Below are 25,671 nucleotides of genomic sequence, written 5' to 3' on the forward strand. Positions count from 1 at the left end.
CCTTTTTTTGGGTTCGTAGAATCTCGTTCACACGGCGTCCTCGCTCAGGCCCGCGTCTCTCCCGACGATCACTCCACAGCCACTCTGCTGCTCGTTCTGCAGCCTCACTGCTGCTCCGCCCTGCAGCCACACCGCTGCTCCGTCTGCAGCTTCACTGCTGCTCCGCTCTGCAGCTAGCCTTCCACCGCTCGCTAGCCCTCTGCGTCCTGACACCGATGGCTGACGGTGCCGACGTCTCCCACCGCGTGGCGACCGCGCCACTCTCCCCGTACTGCCCAGCGTGGCCTCCTCCCGTTTCACTCCGTCTCAACTCCCCGTTCCCCTTCCGGTTCTTTCCCTAAATCCTCTCCCCCACGTGACCCTAACTCCTCCCTCTCCTCACGTGACCCAGACTCCGCCCCCCCTCAATCCTTGCTCGCATTACACAAGCATAAGAGTTCGCATATTAGAGTGTTATGTTTTTGTTTATGAATTAAAGTTGCTTATCAAAGAAGGGTCTGAGTGGTTCCTTCCTAAGTTCATGCATAATGATCTTAATTATAAGAACTGTTCCCTTCGGCGAGATCTGAATTCTGAGACCTGATAGAATTACACTAAAACATAATCAGCGAGAATCTTTGTATTATCAAGATTAGTAACTTTTTTCACGGGGGGGGGGATGGTTTCATGATGATTCAAGCGCAATATCTTTATTGTGCACTTTATTTATATTTTTATTACATTGTAATATGAAATAATTATACAACTCACCATAATGCAGAATCAGTGGGAGCCCTGAGCTTGTTTTCCCGTAACTAGATGGTCCCATCTGGGGTGATATGAGACGGTGACACCCGATACGTGTCGTGTTGCCTATGTCCAGTCTACTCCATAAACTGGTTTTGGTTGCTGTCACTGCAGAAAACCCTGCTTCACAAAGATAGGATGTTGGAAATGGAATCAGGCTTTTCAGTGCTTTTGTGACAATCTCAGGATATTCCGCCTTGACTTTAATCCAGAACGTATCGAGATTTGAAGTTGTCTCAAACATACTTTTAAGGCCACCTTCATTTGCGATCTCAAGCAGTTGATCCTCTTCTAGCACAGTGAAAGTCGATTTACCTGGCTTATTCACAAATGGGTCGCGGGTCCATTCCTTCCCAGTTCGGGGGTCTTCTGTGGTTGGGAAGTAATGCTCAAACTCTTTTAAAAGTTGAGATAGGTTTTAATGCACCAGCTGGGAGAAAGGCCCTGACTCATTCTCTTTCTAAATCTCTGCTAGTGTTTGAAACATGTCAAAAGTTCCAATGTTCACTCGTCGCCCCCATAATTCCAGTTTAGCTTTGAATGCAGCCACTTTATCTGCCGAATTTAACAGAGTTGTCGATCTCTCCTGAAATGACAGATTGAGTACGTTGAGCAGGCTGAATATGTCACACAAGTGAGCAAGTTTTGCGACCCATTCTGTGTCACTGAAATGTGCTGCCAGTGGTGACTGTTTTTCTAAAAGATATCTCTGGAGTGGCTCTCGCAACTCAAAAACTCTGGCCAGTGATCTACCTTTAGAAAGCCATCTCACTTCTGTGTTTTAGAGATGACGTGTGGTGAGCGCGCTGCGCTACGAACCCGGCGACCCGAGTTCTATTCCCGCTCACGGCCACCACGATTATTTTTACTGGTCCTGGGCTTCACCTAGGTCGACTCAGCCTCAAACGAGTAACTGATGTGGTGTGTGAACATCGCCACTGGGGAGACAAAGGCGGCAGGGCGTGGTGAATCCAAGTCCCGGGCGAAGCCGGGTCGTCAAGCTAGTCTATATATAAAAGGAAAATTTGTGAATGTGTTGTCTGTTCAAAATGTTTAGCGTACTTCCCGACATGCAACAAACTTGACATTTTCCCTGTGGTACTTTGCAAAATGTACACCATGCAAAAATTATAAAAAAATAAACATTTGTATTTTGGGGGGGGGGGGGAATGACCATGAAGTGTGTGGCGAGAATCGATATCTGCTGAGCGTTTGTGGTATCGATCAAACGGAATAAGCCGATTCTAAATACATTTACAACCTTCGATTCCTTTGCGCTATCTAAAGAATCAAATCTTGACGGGCGAGCCGCAAGTTTATTTTCCACCGCGCGTTGGGTTTTATTAAAATTTATGAAAAATAATTAAAATTTGTATTAATTTTATGAATAAGATGAAAATAAAAAAAAATTTCATTTGTATATGTTATGTTTTTAAGTTTTTTGAGAAGTTTTTCAATAAATGTTTCCCCCGGGCAACGCCGGGTGCTTCCCGCTAGTACCTAATAAATTAAACTGAAAATATCAACCGGCGGTTAATTAACATAATTTATTCATAAATACCGTCGCTCGTTCATTGCGACGGCTTCAGCATCCATGCCTCATCTCTGCACATGTGCCCGTCTCATTAACATAAGTTATTCAATTACACCGCCGCTCGTTGGGGGAGTGGATTGTGTTTTGAACCCCGCAAGTGACGTCATGTCACCTCCTGCTGCCGCGTGACGTCACGATATATCCGGAAGCTGCTGCACCGCGCGCGCTCTCACAGATCCGAGGTGAGAAGTTAACATCGTGGTGGTTGTTGTTGTTTACTCAGGTAGAGCCTCTCTCCGTCTTTCTCTCGTAGGGATATCAATTGAGTAGCAGCGAGTATGGAATCGATGTCCAGGTTGGAACATTACAACGCGGGTCCTGGCCACGCGGGGCCTTGCCTCCTGCCCTCGCCTGATTGCATTTGCTTTTATTCTCTGCTTAAGTTTAATTCGTCTTCATCTGGCTCACTACTTCATGGGACCTCCTTTGCCAGTAGCAACATATAAGAAGAGGTTTTTTCCCCCCTTTTTTGGCAACAAAACAGGTGTTAAGATATTCTTGGTACTTTTGGTAAAGTCACGTAGAAAGGAAATAATAAAGTAATACAATTTCTTGCTGTGGATTTCACACCTGACGATGATTGCTCGTGTTGCAGTCGAAACGTCGTGAGAATTATTTCATTTTATTGTTTTTCTTCTACGTGACTAGGTGTGAAAAACAGCAAGAAATGTTAAGAAAATTTTCTTGCTGTGTTTTTCACACCTGACGATGATTGCTCGTGTTGCAATCGAAACGTCGTGAGAAACTTTAATTGCTTAATATTTTTATTATTTTATTATTTCGCTTCTACTTGATGACTTTACCGAAAGAACCAAGAATATGAATCCCTGCAGTCAGGAAAGCTTCAAATCAAAATTTAGGTGTTAAGATGTTAAAACGCCGAACTGAAACCTTTTGCAAGGAATCGTGTCTGCAGCACGTTCCTTCGGAGTGGGCAGGTAGGAACTTGGTTGGACAGCGCATTCGTGCACGACAGCCAGACAATTCATACCTGGTGGGCAGTGTGGAACCTGTTGTTCCTACCTGCATAAAAGATAACTTGACTTGAGGCAGCCAGGCAGCCAGCCAGGTAGCCAGCCCCCTTAACTATCGGCCCCTCCCCCTTGCTTAGGCCCCTCCCATTACCCCCATCCCTTAGGCCCCTCCCCTGCCCAACCCCCCATATCCTTAGGCCCCTCCCCTGACCCCCCCTCCCTTAGGCCCCTCCTCTGAACCCCCCCCCTCAGGCCCCTTTCATGACTCCCCCCTTCCTTAGGCCCCTCCCCTGACCCTCCTCCCTTAGGCACCTCCCCTCTGCGTACCCGGCAGTAGGTCTCCACCAATCAAAGAGCTGTTTGTAAGGTCTCCACCAAGCAAAGAGCTGTGTGTATTATATATTTATTTATGCACGACAGACAGACAATAAATCCCTGGTGGGCAGTGTGGAACATTGTTCCTACCTGTATTAACCACAATATACTTGCGATCAATATGCAAACAAAACACATGCTGTGATAATCTATGCATTGTCTGTGAAACTGATTGGTCCAAACTAGAGAAGGCTTTCTTTCGAGCCTAGTCTCAAACGGTGTTAGACCAGAGTACAGCACCAAAAGGCGTACAGCACAAATACAACACCACCATCAGAACAATGACAGCTCGGGGTGAGCAGCTACATCATGGGACCTCCTTTCCCAGTAGCAAAATATAAGAAGAGGCTTTTCCCCTTTTATCATTTACAGATTTGTACTATTTTTTTGTCTTGGGATATTTTTTGCATACGGTTTCTCCGTGTTTATGTCAATTGGTTGGACCATCTCTAGCTCCACCCACCTACCTTGATGCACCAATCTCAGGCCTATATAAGACCTTGTCTCAGCAGCTTTTTCTCTCACATGAAGACGATTGCTTGTGTTGCGATCGAAACGTCGTGATCTATTATTTTCTATGTAACTTGACTTGACCGAAAGACCCAAATAGTATTAATTCCTTAAGTCACGAAAGCTTTAAATAAATAAATAACTATGTAGTTTGAGAAGCTCCCAATGCACCATTGGGACCTCCTTTGCCAGTAGCAAAATATGATACAGTGATACCTCTGTTCACGAACGCTTCTGTTCACGAACAACTCGGTTCACGAACAGAAAAGTTCATAAAAATATGCTCCGGTTCACGAACTCCGCTTCAGTTCACGAACAGGAGCCGCGGCCATTTTAATGCTATTTCCAGGCTGTCACATGGTCGTGACTTCCTGTAGGAAGATCGTTGAGAGAAGAAGAGACACAGAAAGAAGTACTGTGAGTACTGTGAAGACACTTTCAGTGACTTTTTGCTTTTTGGTGTGCTTTTTAGCACATACAGTACTGTACTGTACTACTGTACTGTACAATACTGTACTTACTGTATTGTACAGTTCACCTGTTTGAGTGCTTACTGAAGTCATCTCAACCAAGGTTAGTGTTCTCTCTTTATACATTACTATACTGTACAGTACTAATGTGTATTGTAATTTGTTTCATATTTTTGTGCTTCAAAAACCAAAAAAAAAAGGTCAGAACGGATTAACCGGATTTACATTGAACCCTATGGGAAAATGTGCCTCAGTTCACGACCAATTCGGTTCGCGACCAGAGTCAGTTCACGAATTAAGTTCGTGAACTGAGGTATCACTGTAATTGTTTTTTTACCCTTTTATCTGGCAACAAAACTGATACCTTTTTTTTACAAGAAGTCATGTTTGCACTGTCCTTGAAATTGATTGGTCCACACCCGAGACAGCTTTTCTTAGCCGAGTCTCACATGGTGTTGGACCAGATGACGCCAAAAGGCGTACAACTCAAAGACAATGCACCATCAGAGTGTGAGAGGTCTGGGTAAGCATTTACACCATTGGAACCTCCTTTGCCAGTAGCAAAATATGATAGTTGTTTTTTTTACCCTTTTATCTGGCAACAAAACTGACACCTTTTTTGAGTTGTACGCCTTTTTGGCGTCATCTGGTCCAGCACCATATTAACTGCCTTGCAGGTATGATGCAGGGCAGTTAATAGATATTTTCTCTGCAACAACGATGAGGTCGGAAGAGCGACGCCCACATGAATAGGTGGAACGCTGGGTTCCTAAAACCTAGCAAGACAGTGGGGAGCACAGCTGGTTCATCTGACAGTCATCCCTTGACACCTGGATCATTCCCATTACCTGCTGACAAGGAATTCACACTTACATGGCCTTAAATTTCACCTATCATGGCATTAGCACTGGGATAAGGTTACTTGCAATTCGTCATGAATGGTGGATTTTTGTTTATATATGTTAATGATGCGTGTGAAATGTACGTGTATTTAGGAGTTTATCTTTGTGGGGAGCTGTGGTGCAGTTATTTCACTGCATTATGAACTCAACAATTAGTTTGATTATCACCGACAGCAAACATGATTGATAAGTGAAAGCTGAACTGCTTGTGGGACTCTGCTATGTTGATTGAGCTTAAATTAATTACATGGTGAAGTGAGGAAGCGTCAATACTGAGCAGATGAAGGCGGCCAGGCATGGTTCTGGACACACCACCACTTTTTACCATGCCAGTGTTTGACAGTGTCAAGTTTGTATTTGCAGTAAATTATATTCACTATTGAACATGGAGGTTAAATCAAAACAATCGCTTATTTAGTTTCCCTCTGGAACTTTTTGGAAGAATGGAAACAGGAAAACAGGACCCTGCGGGGTGGGCTGGTAGGAACGAATAACCAAAAAATATAAACATAATGTATTATTACACTTGTTTAGCCAGGAAAGCCCAACTGAGTCTTAAGGTTTTTGTAGGGTCCTACCAAGTGTTTGCAGTAGGGGGCGATGTTGCTACACCGAATTGGACAATACAAAGGGAGAGTGTGAGGCCAAGGTCTAGGCTTTAGGCCTAGCTGTAGGCGTTAGGCTGCTGTGAGTTAATTTTTAATTTAAATGTTTTAATTATTTATGTAAAAGCTTTAAATGTAAATGTTTCTATTTAAAAACATCAGGGAATGTAACAATGTTAAATATTAACTCCCTTTCACACACGCGGGGGTACGATACGAAGGGAGAGTTTGAGGCCTATTTCTAGGCTTTAGGCCTAGCTGTAGGCTTTAGGCCGCCGTGAGTTAATTTTAAATTTAAATGTTTTTATTATTTATGTAAAAGCTTTACATTTAAATGCTTCTATTTAAAAGCATCAGGGAATGTAACATTGTTAAACATTAACTCCCTCGCACACACGCGGGGTACGATACGAAGGGAGAGTTTGAGGCGTAGGTCGAGGCTTTAGGCCTAGCTGTAGGCTTTAGGCCGCTGTGAGTAAAATTTTAATTTAAAAGTTTTAATTAAAAGCTATCTCAAGGAATTATAAGGGATTGTTACACTTGTTTAGCCAGGAAAGCCTTATTAATTTAAATGTTATAATTAAAAGCTATCTGAGGGAATTATAAGGGAATGTTACACTTGTTTAGCCAGGAAAGCGTCACGGAGTCTAAAGGTTTTTGTAGGGTCATGTCAAGTGTTTGCAGTAGGGGGCGATGTTGCTACATGGACGGACGGACGGACGATATAATCTATTGTAGGCTGGTCCACTTCGTTCCTACCAGTATTAACAGCACATATGCTGCTGAAGTTCGATCTGTTCATCCAAGCATTCAAGCAAATCTGAGCCTGGCTTCACACCTCTAAAGTTGCGATTGAACATTTATTTATGCATTTCCGCATAATACAAATAGTATTATTCCCAACAGCCTTTGCTATGTTAGCTGAAATTTGCTTTGATTAATACTACTTTTGCAGCCAGGCTGCCGAAATTGTGTGCTTGGTGTTTTGGGTTAACATTTATTTTGAAGATACTCAGGCTTCCAGGCATATTTATAACCTTTTGGCCTATCATTGTGTGTCTTAACAGCCCGTGTGATGAATTGGGGATAATCTTGAATATATTAATAAATATAGACGTGTAAGTCATGTGTGACTGTGTATATATTCATTCCTCTGTGCCTCGATACTGATGAAGATGGTGTGGACATTTTTTCTGTCTGCAGCTGATGCTTCTTCTGATGCTTCCTCTGCAGAATTGGTGTGATGGAGCAAAGGCACTCAGCGCGGCTCGGTAGACAAAGACAACAATGGGACCAGTATGCAAACAGAATGGATTGTACTGGAAATTTTACACAGGACCAGAGATCTCCAATGGGAGAGAAACCCTTCAAGTGCACTGTGTGTGGGAAGGCATTTTCAAGTTCATTTAATCTTAAAATACACCAGAGAACACACACAAGAGATAAAGCCTTCAAGTGCAGTGTGTGTGAGATGCCATTTTCACAGTCATCTAATCTTAAAATCCACCAGCGAATACACACAGGAGATAAACCCTTCAAGTGCAGTGTGTGTGAGATGGCATTTTCACATTCATCAAATCTTAAAAGGCACCATAGAACGCACAAAGGAGAGAACCCCTTGAAGTGCAGTGTGTGTGAGATGGCATTTTCACATTCATCAAATCTTAAAATCCACCAGAGAACGCACAAAGATAAATCCTTTAAGTGCACTGTGTGTGGGAAGGCATTTTCAAGTTCATCTCATCTTAAAATACACCAGAGAACACACACAGGAGAGAAACCCTTCAAGTGCAGTGTGTGTGAGATGGCATTTTCACAGTCATCTAGTCTTAAAATCCACCAAAGAATACACACAGGAGATAAAGCCTTCAAGTGCAGTGTGTGTCAGATGGCATTTTCACAGTCATCTAGTCTTAAAATCCACCAGAGAACACACACAGGAGATAAACCCTTCAAGTGCACTGTGTGTGAGATGGCATTTTCACGGTCATCCAATCTTAAAATGCACCAGAGAACGCACACAGGAGAGAAAGCCTTTAAGTGCAGTGTGTGTGGGAAGGCATTTTCAAGTTTATATTATCTTAAAATACACCAGATAATGCACACAGGAGAGAAACCCTTCAAGTGCAGTGTGTGTGGGAAGGCATTTTCAAGTTCGTCTTATCTTAAAATACACCAGAGATCACACACAGGAAAAAAACCCTTCAAGTGCAGTGTGTGTGAGATGGCATTTTCACGGTCATCACATCTTAAAAAGCACCAGAGAACGCACACAGGAGAGAAACCCTTTAAGTGCAGTGTGTGTGGGAAGGCATTTTCATGTTCATATTATCTTAAAATGCACCAGAGAACACACACAGGAGAGAAAGCCTTGAAGTGCACTGTGTGTGGGAAGGCATTTTCAAGTTCAAATTATCTTACAATACACCAGAGAACACACACAGGAGAGAAACCCTTCAAGTGCACTCTGTGCGGGAAGGCGTTTGCACGGTCATCACATCTTTATAGACACCAAAGAACACACAGGCATCAGAAGACCCCCAAAGAGTGTAGTCTGAAATCGACTTGTGAAAGTCAAAGTGCTGCAATGAGCTCATCCCTCCTGAAAAAAGAACCAGAAGTAAATTCCAGCTTGGACACTATGAAATGTATCAAGGTGAAATTTGAAGAGGCGACAGTGACCAGCGAAGAAGTGACAGTGAAGAGCGAAGAAGTGAAGGTAAAATGTGAAGATGAACATTCAACTCCAAAATCGGACCTTAACATCAATGGAGGCAACGTGAAACAGGAGGAGAATTCTGACTATGAGGCAGAGCAAGGCAACTCCCAGCAGTTTGTGGAAGTGGAGGTGTGGGTGGACTTCTTAGACAATACAAAGTCAAATGGAGAACCTGTAGATGTGTAAGCTTGAGACAATGAAGCTCCAATAGATTCACATTTGTCACAGGCCTTTAATGAAAAGAACGTGAAGTTGAACACTCCATTCCTAGGTTCAACCTGCAGAGTAAGAGCGGTCAGTATTTGCGGACCTGTGGGTTGGGTAGATCTCTAACTAGGAGCGAGAGCCAATAAGCTCCCAAGCATTTACTATGTTATAATAATATTAGCATTTATATGGTGCTTGCTTAATCGCCTCAGCAACTCGGAGTTTTGTATCATCTCATCACAAATACTTAAAGAGCACGCCTTTTGGCGTCCTCTGGATTAACACCGTTTGATACTAGGCTCTAAAGACAGCTGTCTCTGGTGTGGACCAATCAGTTTCAAAGACAATGCATATGTTGTGTCCTATGACTAACCACACGGTGATCCGAGGGGAGAGAAATTCACGTAAAGACAGAGACACGACCCATACATCGAGACTACTGCGAGTTACAGAAGACTACAAGCGACAGAGAGTACTGCGACGGGCAGACTCCGGGGCATGGCCTCGAGATCAACAATGGGTGTTGTCTCGCAGAGAAGAGGGGCGAGGTGATGCTTGGTGCTGAGTTCGACATGGACCGACAGAGTATCGCTGAGAGTTTTATTCTACATTCATCCTGATGTTTTGAGTCTCTTGCAAAGTCAAGGATTGCGATAAGTTGTATTGTACTAAGCTTTCACAGTTGTTTAAGAGGTGTGCGAATACAATTTACAAGTTTTGAGAGTGAGTGCCAGCTCCCACGAGCTGCTGCAGCCCGAGAGATAGAGTGACGAGCAACGACGAGCAATCAACCGGGAGAAAGGGTGGAAGCCCAAGCATCGACCAAGCCAGCATCGCAGAGAACCAGCTGCACACTCAACCAGGCATCGCCAGAGAGCACGGAGCCGGAGAGAGAGCACAGCAGTGCCACCGAGCACGGGTGTCAGCTGCCAGCGGACGAGCGGCGAGCGCTGTCGAGCACCTTCAAAGACAAGCGTCGTGCCGACTCAGCTCATCCAGCAGGGGAAAGAGCCTGACCAGCCGCCCGTGAGGAAGAGGAGAGCGCCGTGGGTTCGACCCACACGCACCGACCAGCACCAGCTGTGAACCAAGACAAGAGTGAGGAACGGCGACCAGCAGACGAGCTGCGGGCGCTATCTGACGACGGAATCATCGCGCACCGCCGACGGCAAGCGTCGTGCCGACTCTTCATTCAGCAGTGGGCAGCAGCTTCAGCTGCCGCCAAGCGAGAGAGAGCGAGGAAGCTGTGTGTGTGATCTTCCCCCACACATTCTCGCCACGTATCACCCAGCGTCTGCTTGACGCAAAGAATTGATCAAGGAGACAAAACCACCAAACACACATACCAGGACTAATAATGAGAAGAATAATGATAAGAGAGTGTCAACTATTAGCTGATAATTAAGGACATTGCTGCCCATTGAGTCACGTGGATACGGTCGTTCAGAAGTATTTTATTCGTTCTTTGTTTATTTTAACTGTACCGATGAATTCATTGACGAAACTAAACGTTTATAACCTATGTTACGAATCCACACACTCACAGGGAGACTTGTGTTGAAATATTTATTTTGATCACAGAATCTTGCCCGCGAATTTATTGTAGCATTAGCCAATTGATAAGGATTTGCTCAAGCAGGCACACTGCCGCACACCATTGTTCCAAGACATTTAGTTAATTGCATAATCTACCAATGAATTAATTGAGGTCTACTTTTGCATTCGGGACATGTTTCTTTATTGCCGTTCGTATGAATATCGTCACATTTATTTTTACGGACTTTTTACTATCGCCGTATATGCTCGCGTTACTCTGAGAAATTAACCGATTGCTCTGTTACCCAGTTTAACAACGTAATCATTGAGGGTTTTAAATGTACGGATCAATGAGGAGCACATCTCCAGGAGTACTGTGTTGACAATTCCAAGCACAAGAGTAGGTTTTAATTTACCAGCTGGGAGAAAGGCCCTGGCTCAGTCTCTTTCAAAATCTCTGCTAGTGTTTGAAACATGTCAAAAGTTCCAATGTTCACTCGTCGCCCCCATAATTCCAGTTTGGCTTTGAATGCAGCCACTTTATCTGCCGAATTGAACAGAGTTGTCGATCTCCCCTGAAATTACAGATTGAGTACGTTGAGCAGGCTGAATATGTCACAAGTGAGCAACTTTTGCGACCCATTCTGTGTCACTGAAATGTGCTGCTAGTGGTGACTGTTATTCTAAAAGATATCTCTGGAGTGGCTCTCACAACTCAAAAACTCTGGCCAGTGATCAACCTTTAGAAAGCCATCTCACTTCTGTGTTTTAGAGATGATGTGTGGTGAGCGCGCTGCGCTACGAACCCGGCGACCCGAGTTCGATTCCCGCTCACGGCCACCACGATTATTTTTTACTTGTCCTGGGCTTCCCCTAGGTCGACTCAGCCTCAAACGAGTAACTGATGTGGTGTGTGAACATCGCCACTGGGGAGACAAAGGCGGCCGGGCGTGGTGAATCCAAGTCCCGGTATATAAAAGGAAAATTTGTGAATGTGTTGTCTGTTCAAAATGTTTAGCGTACTTCCCGACATGCAACAAACTTGAAATTTGGCATGTGGATACTTTGCAAAATGTACACCATGCACAAATTATAAAAATACACTTTTGTATTTGGGGGGGGGGGGGGGATGACCATGAAGTGTGTGGCGAAAATCGTTATCTGCTGAGCGTTTGTGGTATCCATCAAACGGGAATAAGCTGATTCTAAAGAAATCTACAACCTTCAATTCGTTTGCGCGATCGTAAGTTTATTTTCCACCGCACGTTGGGTTTTATTTAAATGTATTTAAATTTTAATTAATGAGATAATCTTCTTGGTTCTTTCGGTAAAGTCACGTAGAAGGGAAGTAATACAATTATTATAAAAAAAAACATAAAATAAAAAAGTATTTAAAAAATATATAATAGAATTTTAATGTTTCATTTATTATTTATAAATATTTATAATTTATTTTTATTTTATTGCTTCCCTTCTACGTGACTTTACCGAAAGAACCAAGATGAATCCCTGCAGTCACGAAAGCTTTAAATCGAAATTTAATGAGATATTCATAAAAAAAAATTGTATTTGTATATGTTATGTTTAAAAAAATTTTTGATAAGTTTTTCAATAAATGTTTCCCCCGGGCAACGTCGGGTGCTTCCCGCTAGTACCTAATAAATTAAACTGAAACTATCAACTGGCGGTTAATTAACATAATTTATTCACGCTTAATCACGGCACATGAGCCCGTCTCAACATAATTTATTCAGTTACACCGCCGATCGTTGGGGGAGGGGATTGTGTGTTGAACCCCGCAAATGACGTCATGTCACCTGGTGCCGCGTGACGTCACGAGCTGCTACACCGCGCTCGCTCATATCCGAGGTGAGAAGTTAACATCGTGGTTGTTGTTGTCCTGGTGGTGGTTGTTGTTTACCCAGGTAGAGCCTCTCTCCGTCTCTCTCTCGTAGGGATATCAATTGAGTAGCAGCGAGTATGGAAGCGATGTCCAGGTTGGAACATTACAACGCGGGGCCTGGCCACGCGGGGCCTTGCCTCCTGCTCTCGCCTGATTGCATTTGCTTTAATCCTCTGCTTAAGTTTAATTCGTCTTCATCTGACTCACTACTTCATGGGACCTCCTTTGCCAGTAGCAACATATAAGAAGAGGTTTTTCCCCTTTTCTGGCAACTGAAACAGGTGTTAAGATATTCTTGGTTCTTTCGGTAAAGTCACGTAGAAGGGAAATAATAAAGTAATACAATTTATTGCTGTGGATTTCACACCTGACGATGATTGCTCGTGATGCAGTCGAAACGTCGTGAGATTTTATTTTATTGTTTTTCTTCTACGTGACTTTAGGTGTGAAAAACAGCAAGAATTTTTAGAAAATTTCGGAAAATTCTTGCTGTGTCTTTCACACCTGACGATGATTGCTCGTGTTGCAGTCGAAACGTCGTGAGAATTTATTTGTTTTTATTTTCTTTTTCTTTTACGTGACTTTAGGTGTGAAAAACAGCAAGAAATTTGCTGTGTTTTTCACACCTGATTGCTCGTGTTGCAGTCGAAACGTCGAGAGATTTTTTACATTTTATTGTTTTTCTTCTACGTGACTTTAGGTGTGAAAAACAGCAAGAAAATTTTTGAAAAATTTCTTGCTGTGTTTTTCACACCTGACGATGATTGCTCGTGTTGCAATCGAAACGTCGTGGGAAATTTTAATTGTTTCATATTTTATTATTTTATTATTTACCTTCTACTTGATGACTTTACCGAAAGAACCAAGAATATGAATCCCTGCAGTCACGAAAGCTTTAAATAAACGCCGAACTGAAACCTTTTGCAGCGAATCTTGTCTGCATTAACCACAATATACTCGCGATCAATATGCAAACAAAACAAATGCTGTGATAATCTATGCATTGTCTGTGAAACTGATTGGTCCACACCAGAGACGGCTTTCTTTCGAGCCTAGTCTCAAACGGTGTTAGACCAGAGGACAGCGCCAAAAGGCGTACACAGCACAAAGACAACGCCACCATCAGAACAATGACAGCTTGGGGTGAGCAGCTACATCATGGGATCTACTTTCCCAGTAGCAAAATATAAGAAGAGGCTTTTCCCCTTTTATCATTTACAGATTTGTACTATTTTTTGTCTTAGGATATTTTTTGTATACGGTTTCTCCGTGTTTATTTCAATTGGTTGGACCATCTCTAGCTCCACCCACCTACCTTGATGCACCCATCTCAGGCCTATATAAGACCTTGTCTCAGCAGCTTTTTCTCTCACCTGAAGACGATTGCTTGTATTGCGATCGAAACATCGTGATCTATTATTTTCTATTTACGCGACTTGACCGAAAGACCCAAAGAGTATTAATTCCTGCAGTCACGAAAGCTTTAAATCAATAAATGACTACGTATTTGGTTCTTTCGGTAAAGTCACGTATAAAGATAAAATAGTAAATTAAATAATAGCATACGACGTTTCGATTGCAACACAAGCAATCATCATCAGGTATAATGAAATAGCAACAAAATCTAACCAGAAAACTATAGACAGACATATAAGCAGACAGATATCACCAAGATACATAGAGCAACACAGGTACAGAGAGGGGGGATCGTCTCTGTGGGGTGGCCTTAAATAGACAGAGGGGGGCGGAGGCAGAGATAGGGAGGGGTTAGAGAAAAAATTTACATGTCAATGAGTACGAAGAAACGCGTAGTAAAGTACGCAGGCTTGAACATTAGGAGAGAGGGAGAGAGAACACACTAAATTAAATAACCTAGCAAAATATCGAAATGTTATGTAATACGACACAGAGAGTCGGTCAACACACAATTAACGCATAGCCTGGTCGATTACGTATTTCAAAGATTGCTAAGTTAGAATTTAAGTGTGAAAATTCCAAAGAAAGACAAAACATAAAAAAACAAGAGGAACGGAGAAACACAGACAGCAGAACATAAGAACGACAAAAAACGAGTGTAGACAGAAAAAAGTGCACTAAATATACAGGCAGAGAGAGAGAACAAAAAACCCAGAGAGAGAGAAAAAGGTAAACTTAGAACTTCCCCGTAGAAGTGGTTCAATCTTAATTTTGGTTTTTTTGTTTAAAATACCAATGTGATAAAAATGAAACTCTTACTCAAGAAAAACAGAAATGAATAATAAAATAAAACCGATGCCACGCATATAAAGGATTTGTAGTGAAAAACTTTGTTTTTACGGGTTAATTTTTTAGAAACTAACGAATAAAGCTGTGATTCTTCTTGGCCACAGATATTACTGTGTGGATTCAGAATACGAAATTATTTAAATTACCATCTCTGCTGGCTTATACAATGAAGGCTGGCCTGCCTATGATTCATACAACCAGACTTTATTGTATTAGAAGCTTACAGATCCTTAAGATATCAATATAGAATATAATCTTGAGTCTCTTTGGCAGGCGATCGGACTGCCGATGACTGGTGCCGGCAGTGTCAAGATTGGCCTCTGTGGAGGAGGTCCGTGAGGTATGCTGCAGGGTAGTTAATATATATTTTCTCTGCAACAACGATGAGGTCGGAAGAGCGACGCCCACATGAATAGGTGGAACGCTGGGTTCATTAAACCCAGCAAGACAGTGGGGAGCACAGCTGGTTCATCTGTCAGTCATCCCTTGACACCTGGATCATTCCCATTACCTGCTGACAAGGAATCCACACTTACATGGCCTTAAATTGCACCTATCATGGCATTAGCACTGGGATAAGGTTACTTGTAATTCGTCATGAATGTTGGATTTTTGTTTATATATGTTAATGATGCATGTGAAATGTATGTGTATTTAAGAGTTTATCTTTGTGGGGAGCTGTGGTGCAGTTATTTCACTGCATTATGAACTCAACAATTAGTTTGATTATCACCGACAGCAAACATGATTGAAAAGTGAAAGCTGAACTGCTTGTGGGCCTCTGCTATGTTGATTGATCTTAAATTAATTAGATGATGAAGGGAGGAAGCGTCAATACTGAGCCGATGAAGGCGGCCAGGCATGGTTCTGGACACACCACCACTTTTTACCATGCCAGTGTGTGACAGTGTCAAGTTTGTATTTGCAGTAAATTATATTAACTATTGAACATGGAGGTTAAATCAAAACAATCGTTTATTTTAGTTCCCCTCTGGAACTTTTTGGAAGAATGGAAACAGGAAATTAACAGCACATATGCTGCTGAAGTTAGATCTGTTCATCCAAGCATTCAAGCAAATCTGAGCCTGACTTCACACCTCTAAAGTCACGATTGAACATTTATTTATGCATTTCTGCATAATACAAATAGTATTATTCCCAACAGCCTTTGCTATGTTAGCTGAATTTTGCTTGTATAAATACTACTTTTGCAGCCAGGCTGCCGAAATTGTGTGCTTGGTGTTTTGGGTTAACATTTATTTTGAAGATACTAGGGCTTCCAGGCATATTTATAACCTTTTGCCTCTCATTGTGTGCCTTAACAGCCGGTGTGATGAATTGGGGATAATCCTGAATATATGAATAAATATAGACGTGTAAGTCATGTGTGACTGTGTATATATTCACTCCTCTGTGCCTCGATACTGATGAAGATGGTGTGGACAATTTTTTTCTGTCTGCAGCTGATGCTTCTTCTGATGCTTCCTCTGCAGAATTGGTCTGATGGAGCAAAGGCACTCAGCGCGGCTCGGTAGACAAAGACAACAATGGGACCAGTATGCAAATAGCATGGATTCTACTGGAAATTTTACACAGGACCAGAGATCTCCAATGGGAGAGAAGGCCTTCAAGTGCAGTGTGTGTGAGATGGCATTTTCAAGTTCATCTTATCTTAAAATACACCAGAGAACACACAAAGAAGAGAAACTCTTCAGGTGCACTGTGTGTGAGATGGCATTTTCAAGTTCATCTTATCTTAAAATACACCTGAGAACACACACAGGAGAGAAACCCTTCAAGTGCACTGTGTGTGGAAAGGCATTTCCATGGTCATCAGGTTTACAGATCCACCAGAGAACACACACAGGAGAGAAACCCTTCAAGTGCACTGTGTGTGAGATGGCATTTTCACAGTCATCTAATCTTACAATCCACCAGAGAACGCACAAAGGAGAGAGCCCCTTCAGGTGTAGTGTGTGTGGAAAGGCATGTTCAAGTTCATTTTATCTTAAAATACACCTGAGAACACACACAGGAGAGAAACCCTTCAAGTGCAGTGTGTGTGGGAAGGCATTTTCAAGTTCATTTTATCTTAAAATACACCAGAGAACACACACAGGAGAGAAACCCTTTAGGTGTAGTGTGTGTGGGAAGGCATTTTCAGATTCATCTGCTTTTAAAAAACACCAGAGAACACACACAGGAGAGAAACCCTTCAGGTGTAGTGTGTGTGGTAAGGCATTTTCATTTTCATCTGCTCTTAAAAAACACCAGAGAACACACACAGGAGAGAAACCCTTCATGTGTAGTATATGTGGGAAGGCATTTGCATTTTCATCTGCTCTTAAAATACACCAGAGAACACACACCGTAGAGAAACCCTTCAAGTGCACTGTGTGTGGGAAGGCATTTTCAAGTTCATTTTATCCTAAAATACACCAGAGAACACACACAGGAGAGAAACCCTTTAGGTGTAGTGTGTGTGGGAAGGCATTTTCAGATTCATCTTCTTTTAAAAAACACCAGAGAACACACACAGGAGAGAAACCCTTCAGGTGTAGTGTGTGTGGGAAGGCATTTTCATTTTCATCTGCTCTTAAAAAACACCAGAGAACACACACAGGAGAGAAACCCTTCAGGTGTAGTATATGTGGGAAGGCATTTTCATTTTCATCTGCTCTTAAAATACACCAGAGAACACACACCGGTGAGAAACCCTTCAAGTGCACTGTGTGTGGGAAGGCATTGTCAAGTTCATTTTATCTTAAAAAACACCAGAGAACACAGGAGAGAAAGCCTTCAAGTGCACTGTGTGTGCGAAGGCATTTGCACAGTCACCACAGCTTCATAGCCACCAGAGAACACACACAGGAGAGAAACACTTCAAGTGCACTGTGTGTGGGAAGGCACTTTCAAGTTCATCTTATCTTAAAATACACCAGAGAACACACACAGGAGAGAAACCCTTCAAGTGCACTGTGTGTGAGAAGGCATTTGCATGGACATCAGGTTTACAGATCCACCAGAGAACACACACGGGAGAGAAAGCCTTCAGGTGTAGTGTGTGTGGGAAGGCATTTTCAAGTTCGTCTTATCTTAAAATACACCAGAGAATACACACAGGATATAAACCCTTCAAGTGCAGTCTGTGTGGGAAGGCATTTTCACAGTCATCTAATCTTAAAAGCCACCAGAGAACGCACAAAGGAGAGAACCCCTTCAAGTGCAGTGTGTGTGAGATGGCATTTTCACAGTCATCTAATCTTAAAATCCACCAGAGAACGCACACAGGAGAGAAACCCTTCAAGTGCAGTGTGTGTGAGATGGCATTTTCACAGTCATCAAATCTTAAAATGCACCAGAGAACGCACACAGGAGAGAACCCCTTCAAGTGCAGTGTGTGTGAGAAGGCATTTTCAAGTTCATCAAATCTTAAAATACACCAGAGAACACACACAGGAGGGAAACCCTTCAAGTGCACTGTGTGCGGGAAGGCGTTTGCACAGTCACCACAGCTTGATAGACACCAGAGAACACACAGGCATCAGAAGACCCCCAAGGAGTGTAGTCTGAAATCGACTTGTGAAAGTCAAAGTGCTGCAATGAGCCCATCCCTCCTGAAAAAAGAACCAGAAGTAAATTCCAGCTTGGACACTATGAAATGTATCAAGGTGAAATTTGAAGAGGCGACGGTGAAGAGCGAAGAAGTGACAGTGAAGAGCGAAGAAGTGAAGGTCAAATGTGAAGATGAACATTCAACTCCAAAATCGGACCTTCACATCAATGGAGGCAACGTGAAGCAGGAGGAGAATTCTGACTGTGAGGCAGAGCGAGGCAACTCCCAGCAGTTTGTGGAAGTGGAGGTGTGGGTGGACTTCTTAGACAATACAAAGTCAAATGGAGAACCTTTAGATGTATAAGCTTGAGACAATGCAGCTCCAATAGATTCACATTTGTCACAGGCCTTTATTGAAAAGAACGTTAAGTTGAACACTCCATTCCTAGGTTCAACCTGCAGAGTAAGAGCGGTCAGTATTTGCGGACCTGTGGGTTGGGTAGATCTCTAACTAGGAGCGAGAGCCAATAAGCTCCCAAGCATTTACTATGTTATAATAATATTAGCATTTATATGGTGCTTGCTTAATCGCCTCAGCAACTCGGAGTTTTGTATCATCTCATCACAAATACTTAAAGAGCACGCCTTTTGGCGTCCTCTGGATTAACACCGTTTGATACTAGGCTCTAAAGACAGCTGTCTCTGGTGTGGACCAATCAGTTTCAAAGACAATGCATATGTTGTGTCCTATGACTAACCACACGGTGATCCGAGGGGAGAGAAATTCACGTAAAGACAGAGACACGACCCATACATCGAGACTACTGCGAGTTACAGAAGACTACAAGCGACAGAGAGTACTGCGACGGGCAGACTCCGGGGCATGGCCTCGAGATCAACAATGGGTGTTGTGTCTCGCAGAGAAGAGCGGGCGACGTGATGCTCGGTGCTGAGTTCGGCATGGACCGACAGAGTATCGCTGAGAGTTTTATTCTACATTTATCTTGATGTTTTGAGTCGCTTGCAAAGTCAAGGATTGCGATAAGTTGTATTGTACTAAGCTTTCACAGTTGTTCAAGAGGTGTGCAAATACAATTTACAAGTTTTGAGTGTGAGTTCCAGCTCCCACGAGCAGCTGCGATCGGCAGGCTCCGGGGAACCTGCCCCCGTGACTGGCACATCGTCAACGAGCTGCACCAGCAGAAGCCACGAGTCTACGAAATCAACACAAAGAGTTACTTACTGCAAGCAGCAAGCTCTGGGGTGGGAATTCTGCAATCAACCAAGGATGAGGCTTGCCGAGTAGCAATTGGTCACCGAGTACGAGCTCGGCGCTGACAGAAGAAGTATCGCTCAAAGTTATTCTACACTGAGTGCCAGCTCCCATGAGCAGCTGCAGCCCGAGAGATAGAGTGTCAAGTAACGACGAGCAATCAACCGGGAGAAAGGGTGAAAGTCCAATTATCGACCAAGCCGGCATCGTAGAGAACCAGCTGCACGCGCAACCAGGCATCGCCAGAGAGCACGGAGCTGGAGAGAGAGCGCAGCAGCGCCACCGAGCAAGGGTGTCAGGTGCCAGCAGACGAGCGGCGAGCGCTGTCGAGCACCTTCAAAGACAAGCATCATGCCGACTCAGCTCATCCAGCAGGGAAAAGACCCTGACCAGCCGCCCGTGAGGAAGAGGAGAGCGCCGTGTGGGTTCGACCCACACGCACCGACCAGCACCAGCTGTGAACCAAGACACGAGTGAGGAACGGCGACTAGCAGACGAGCTGCGGGCGCTATCTGACGACGGAATCATCGCGCACCGCCGACGTCGAGCGTCGTGCCGACTCTTCATCCAGCAGTGGGCAGCAGCTCCAGCTGCCGCCGAGCGAGAGAGAGAGAGCGAGGAAGCTGTGTATATGACCCTGCCCCACACTCGCATACCACGTATCATCCAGCGTTTACCTGACGCATAGAATTGATCAAGGAGACAAAACCACCAAACACACACATACCGGGACTAATAATAATAAGAATAATGATAAGAGTGTGTCAAGTATTAGCTGATAGTGAAGAACATAGCTGCCAATGAGTCACGTGGATACGGTCATTGAGAAGTTTTTTAGTCGTTCTTTTTGTTAATTGACGAAACTAAAACGTTTAGAAACCTACGTTACGAATCCACACACTCACAGGGAGACTAATGTGTTGAAATCTTTCTTTTGATCACAGAATCTTGCCCGCGATTTTATTGAAGCCTTAGCCAATTGATAAGCATTTGCTGAAGCAGGCACACTGCCGCACACTATTGTTCCAAGACATTTAGTTAATTACATAATCTACCAATGAATTCATTGCGGTCTTCTTTTGCATTCGGGACATGTTTAAATATTGCCGTTCGTATGAATATCGTCACATTTATTTTTAAGGACTTTTTCCTATGCTCGCGTTACTTTTAGGAATTAACCGATTGCTCTGTTACCCAGTTTAACAACGTAATCATGGAGGGTTAAATTTACCGATCAATGAGGAGCACATCTCCAGGAGTATTTTGTTGACAATTCCAAGCGTAAGAGTTTGCATATTAGAGTGTTATGTTGTTGTTTATAAATTAAAGTTGCTTAACACAGAAGTGTCTGATTCCTTCCTAAGTTCATGCATAATGATCTTAATTATAAGAACTTCATCCTTCGGCGAGATCTGAATTCTGAGACCTGATAGAATTACACTAAGACATAATCAGCAAAAGTTATAGCGATAATCTTTGTATTATCACGATTATTAAGAAGACAATTTTTTCACGGACCCGCGGGGGGGGGAGGGGGAGGATGGTTTCATGATGATTCAAGCGCACTATATTTATTGTGCACTTTATTTATATTATTATTACATTGTAATATTAAATAATTATACAACTCACCATAATGCAGAAATGTCGGGGCTACTGCCCCCCGATTCCTCTCTGTGTGACATAACTCTCGGTTGGCCCCTTTAGCCCCCTTTTGTTCATTCAAACACCCTCCGCGTGCCTTCCCTCAAACATTGGTAATAACTAGCCGCATGCTACTGTTCAACTCCGTGCACGCTCTAGAAATCGCATGGCAGCTGGGGGTTGGAGGTCAGAGGGCAGTGGCGTTGCTCGCACACGCGCGGCCGCCGTGAGCGGGTGATAACGCTCGTTTAAAGGGGCCGTGGGACCGGTGTTTACGGTGGGTGTGAGCCCTCACGCAGCACGCGTCTCCACAGCGACAGAACGGATCGTGTACCCGCGGAAACACCGACCACCCACATTACGAGCGCACACCCGTGGAGCACTGACTACATACGCTGTGAGGGTACGTACACACAGCACCACGCGCTTTAACACGCTCGTCCAAACCACACGCGATACGTCAAGCGGACACCCGCTCACACGCTCTTCCCACACACCCGCAAAGACCACACCAGGCTGTTATTGATCCTAACGATTTATTCCCGGCGTATTAGCGAACCCCTATTACCCGAGTCAGTAAGAGTCAGCAGGGCAGGACCACTCTATCTCTCGGTTGTCGGGAATCTTACTTTACCTTATCCCTCTGAATTAAACTTCCCAGGTTGTTTAAGCGAAGTCCCACCTCCCTCTCTCTCACTCACGGTTAGATGCTCCTGTCGGCTTGTCCTCGCAGCACGTCGACACGTCGCACGGACGTTCGAGTGGCTGGACTAGGGAGTTGACGGCCCCGGAGCTGACTTGAGAAGAACTCTCCTATTACTCTTTCACCCCTCTCTTTATTCCCCTCACCTCACAGGCGGTCCCGCTCCGCTGACCAATCGGAGCGCTTCACCTGTCCTCTGGCTGGTTTCGGGCGGTTAGAACCCGGTTAGCGCGACGGGTTGCGTCGTCTCATCGAACAGTGGGCGGGGCCCCGTTTTTTCCGCCGTTCGGTTGTGGATTGCGTCGTCTAGCCGAACAGTGGGCGGGGCCCCGTTTTCCCGCTGTTCGTTTGTGGATTGCATCGCCTGCCTGCCCTGCCGATACGTGTGTGTGGGGGGGGAGGTGCGTTTCAACCGTGGTGGCTGGACAGCCCCCGCCGTGACCATGCAATCTCAACCCGGGTCACAGCGCCGCGGTGCGAATTAGCATCGGGGGAGGTCGCCCAATTCCCTGGCCGCAGGAAACTGTGAAGATTATCCCTATGAGGGCATTTGGGTGAAAACCTGCCGGCCAGGAGACCTCCCCTCGGAGCTCTATGGGGGGAAATGTGTGAGGGTGTGTTTATGTGGGGGGCGGTGAGGGGGAAGCGGGGTCGGCCCCGTTGCTTGGTGGTGGCGAGGTCGTAGCTGGGGCGCTCGCCGAGCGGCTTCGCGGCGGCGGCATCACAGAATCAGTGGGTGCCCTGAGCTTGTTTTCCTGTAACTAGATGGTCCCATCTGGGGGTGATGGGAGACCGTGACACCCGAAGTGTGTTGCCTATGTCCAGTCTACTCCGTAATTTCGTTTTGGTTGCTGTCACTGCAGAAAACCCTGCTTCACAAAGATAGGACGTTGGAAATGGAAGCAGGCTTTTCAGTGCTTTTGTGGCAATCTCAGGATTTTCCGCCTTGACTTTAATCCAGAACGTATCAAGATTTGAAGTTGTCTCAAACATACTTTTAAGGCGCCTTCATTTGCGATCTCAAACAGTTGATCCTCTTCTAGCACAGATAAAGTCGATTCACCTGGCTTATTCACAAATGGGTCATGGGTCGATTCCTAGTTCGGGGGTCTTTTGTGGTTGGGAAGTAAAGCTCAAACTCTTTTAAAAGCTGTGATAGGTTTTAATGCACCAGCTGGGAGAAAGGCCCTGGCTCAGTCTCTTTCAAAATCTCTGCTAGTGTTTGAAACATGTCAAAAGTTCCAATGTTCACTCGTCGCCCCCATAATTCCAGTTTGGCTTTGAATGCAGCCACTTTATCTGCCGAATTGAACAGAGTTGTCGATCTCCCCTGAAATTACAGATTGAGTACGTTGAGCAGGCTGAATATGTCACACAAGTGAGCAAGTTTTGCGACCCATTCTGTGTCACTGAAATGTGCTGCCAGTGTTGACTGTTTTTCTAAAAGATATCTCTGGAGTGGCTCTCGCAACTCAAAAACTCTGGCCAGTGATCTACCTTTAGAAAGCCATCTCACTTCTGTGTTTTAGAGATGATGTGTGGTGAGCGCGCTGCCCTACGAACCCGGCGACCCGAGTTTGATTCCCGCTCACGGCCACCACGATTATTTTTACTGATCCTGGGCTTCCCCTAGGTCGACTCAGCCTCAAACGAGTAACTGATGTGGTATGTGAACATCGCCACTGGGGAGACAAAGGCGGCCGGGTGTGGTGAATCAAAATCCCGGGCGACGCCGGGTAGTCAAGCTAGTCTTCTTCTTCTAACCTATAAACGTCAATTCTAGATTTGAAGCTTTCGTGACTGCAAGGAATCATCTTCTTAGGTTTTTTCAGTAAAGTCACGTAGAAAGTAAAATAAAATAAAAAACAAAAATCACGACGTTTCGGAGGCAACACAAGTCTCCGTCATCAGGTGGGACCGTCACAGCCAGATTAGCTGCATCAAGTGAGGCAATGATTCAAGATGTAATCCCTTAAAAGCGAGTTGAGGGGGGGAGGAGAGGGAGGGGGGAGCTCATCAGACTATGGTAGCCAATGAAAGGAACGTATCGGGAGGGAGGGGGGGCGAGGCCAAAAGGGTGGGCGATGGACGTGGAAGCGCTTGTGCGTAAGCGGCCAATTACTGCACACGCCAACACATCTGTCCCTCTGCGTACGCTCGCTTTGGAGGGATTTGGCGCTCGGGCCGTGGGGTTTAGGAAGAAAAAATTTTGCAGGTCGGCACGCCCCCGGCTCCGCGGTGAACGTAGGCATTTCCAATTTTTCGTCCGTCGCCTTTAAATCGGTCCGATAATCGATTTCGTGCGATTTCTCTTTATTTATTTATTCACTCTTTATTTATTTACTATTACCGACCGGCGATGACCACGGCAGTTGCCCCTGGCAACGGGTAGCGACGCCTTCGCTGCGGGGTGGACGCCATTTTTAATTCCCGTTAAAAATATGCACACACATTAACACGCGACGCTAAAGTAAATACATCAAAGTTTCACTTCCCCCCCCACTCCAATGTGTGCACTTACTATTATAGGGTCGGTAGATAATAAAATTATAGCGATTATACAGTATTTTTGTAGCGCGGGGGGGTGGGTGGGGGTAGCGGCCCAGCCCCTAGCTTCAGCCGGGTGGGCCATCTAGGCGAGGCCGGAGGCTCTGCACGGTACTAGGCCTCGACACCCCACACGTGTCAGGAGAAGACTTTTTGTGCTATAAACTCGATATACCCAGCGTTGCCCGGGGGAGGAAATACATTTAAAATCTTCTGAAAACTTTAAAACATTACATATCAATGAAAATACAACTGTATAATTACTTTTAAACCCGACGCGCCAAGAATCGATTTTCTGAATCATGCAGAGGAATCGATGGTTGTAGATTCATTTAGAATCGCCCGGGTCCCCTTTAAAATAAGTTGATTATAGAGTCGATATGAACTGCTACGAATGGGAAATATCCGGCGTTGACGGGGCAAAAATATTATTCAAAACTCCTGAAAACTTTCAAACATAACATACCAATGGAAATAAAACTCTATAATTAAACATGTAGCCCAAGCGCGAGAAGAAGCGATTCTTTGCTATCGTTGCGAAGGAATCAAGGGTTGTAGATTACTTTAAAATCGCCCTATTCCCTTTTTAACAAACTGCGTGTCGCAGACACACACATTCACACATTTTGCTTTTACATTTAACATACAAAACGTCAGCATGTACTGCTGTCATCATAGACACAAATATATACACCATCACCACTCTCCCTCACCACTCTCCCTCACTCACCCTTTGTGATGATGGTGAGTGGTGAGGGTGAGTGGTGAGAGAGTGGTGAGGTAGAGTGGTTAAGGTGAGTAGTGGTGGTGAGGGTGAGTAGTGAGGGTGAGTGAGTGGTGAGGGTGAGTGGTGAGGGTGAGTGGTGACGGTGAGTGGTGATGGAGAGTGGTGAGGGAGAGGGGTGAGGGTGAGTGTTGAGGGTGAATGGTGAGGGTGAGTGGTGAGGGTGAGTGGTGAGGTTGAGTGATGACGTTAAGTGGTGAGGATGATTGGTGAGGGTGAGCGTGAGTGTTGAGGGAGAAGGGTGAGTGGTGAGGGTGAGTGGTGAGGTTGAGTGATGACGTTAAGTGGTGAGGATGATTGGTGAGGGTGAGCGTGAGT

General features: G+C 44.5%; 1 protein-coding gene across 1 annotated transcript; it reads left to right on the forward strand.

Annotated features, from left to right (window-relative positions):
- Positions 1-78: 78 nt before the first annotated feature.
- Positions 79-21,019, forward strand: LOC144738398 (uncharacterized). Its single transcript, XM_078621433.1, is given in 4 exon segments — positions 79-2,562; positions 7,450-9,118; positions 16,338-17,622; positions 17,625-21,019. Coding segments are annotated over 3 exon segments (4,086 nt in total). The 5' UTR covers positions 79-2,562; positions 7,450-7,459; the 3' UTR covers positions 18,767-21,019.
- Positions 21,020-25,671: the final 4,652 nt, after the last annotated feature.

This window comes from Lampetra planeri, chromosome 82, assembly GCF_965212315.1.
Source record: "Lampetra planeri chromosome 82, kcLamPlan1.2.h2, whole genome shotgun sequence".
NCBI lineage: Eukaryota > Metazoa > Chordata > Hyperoartia > Petromyzontiformes > Petromyzontidae > Lampetra > Lampetra planeri.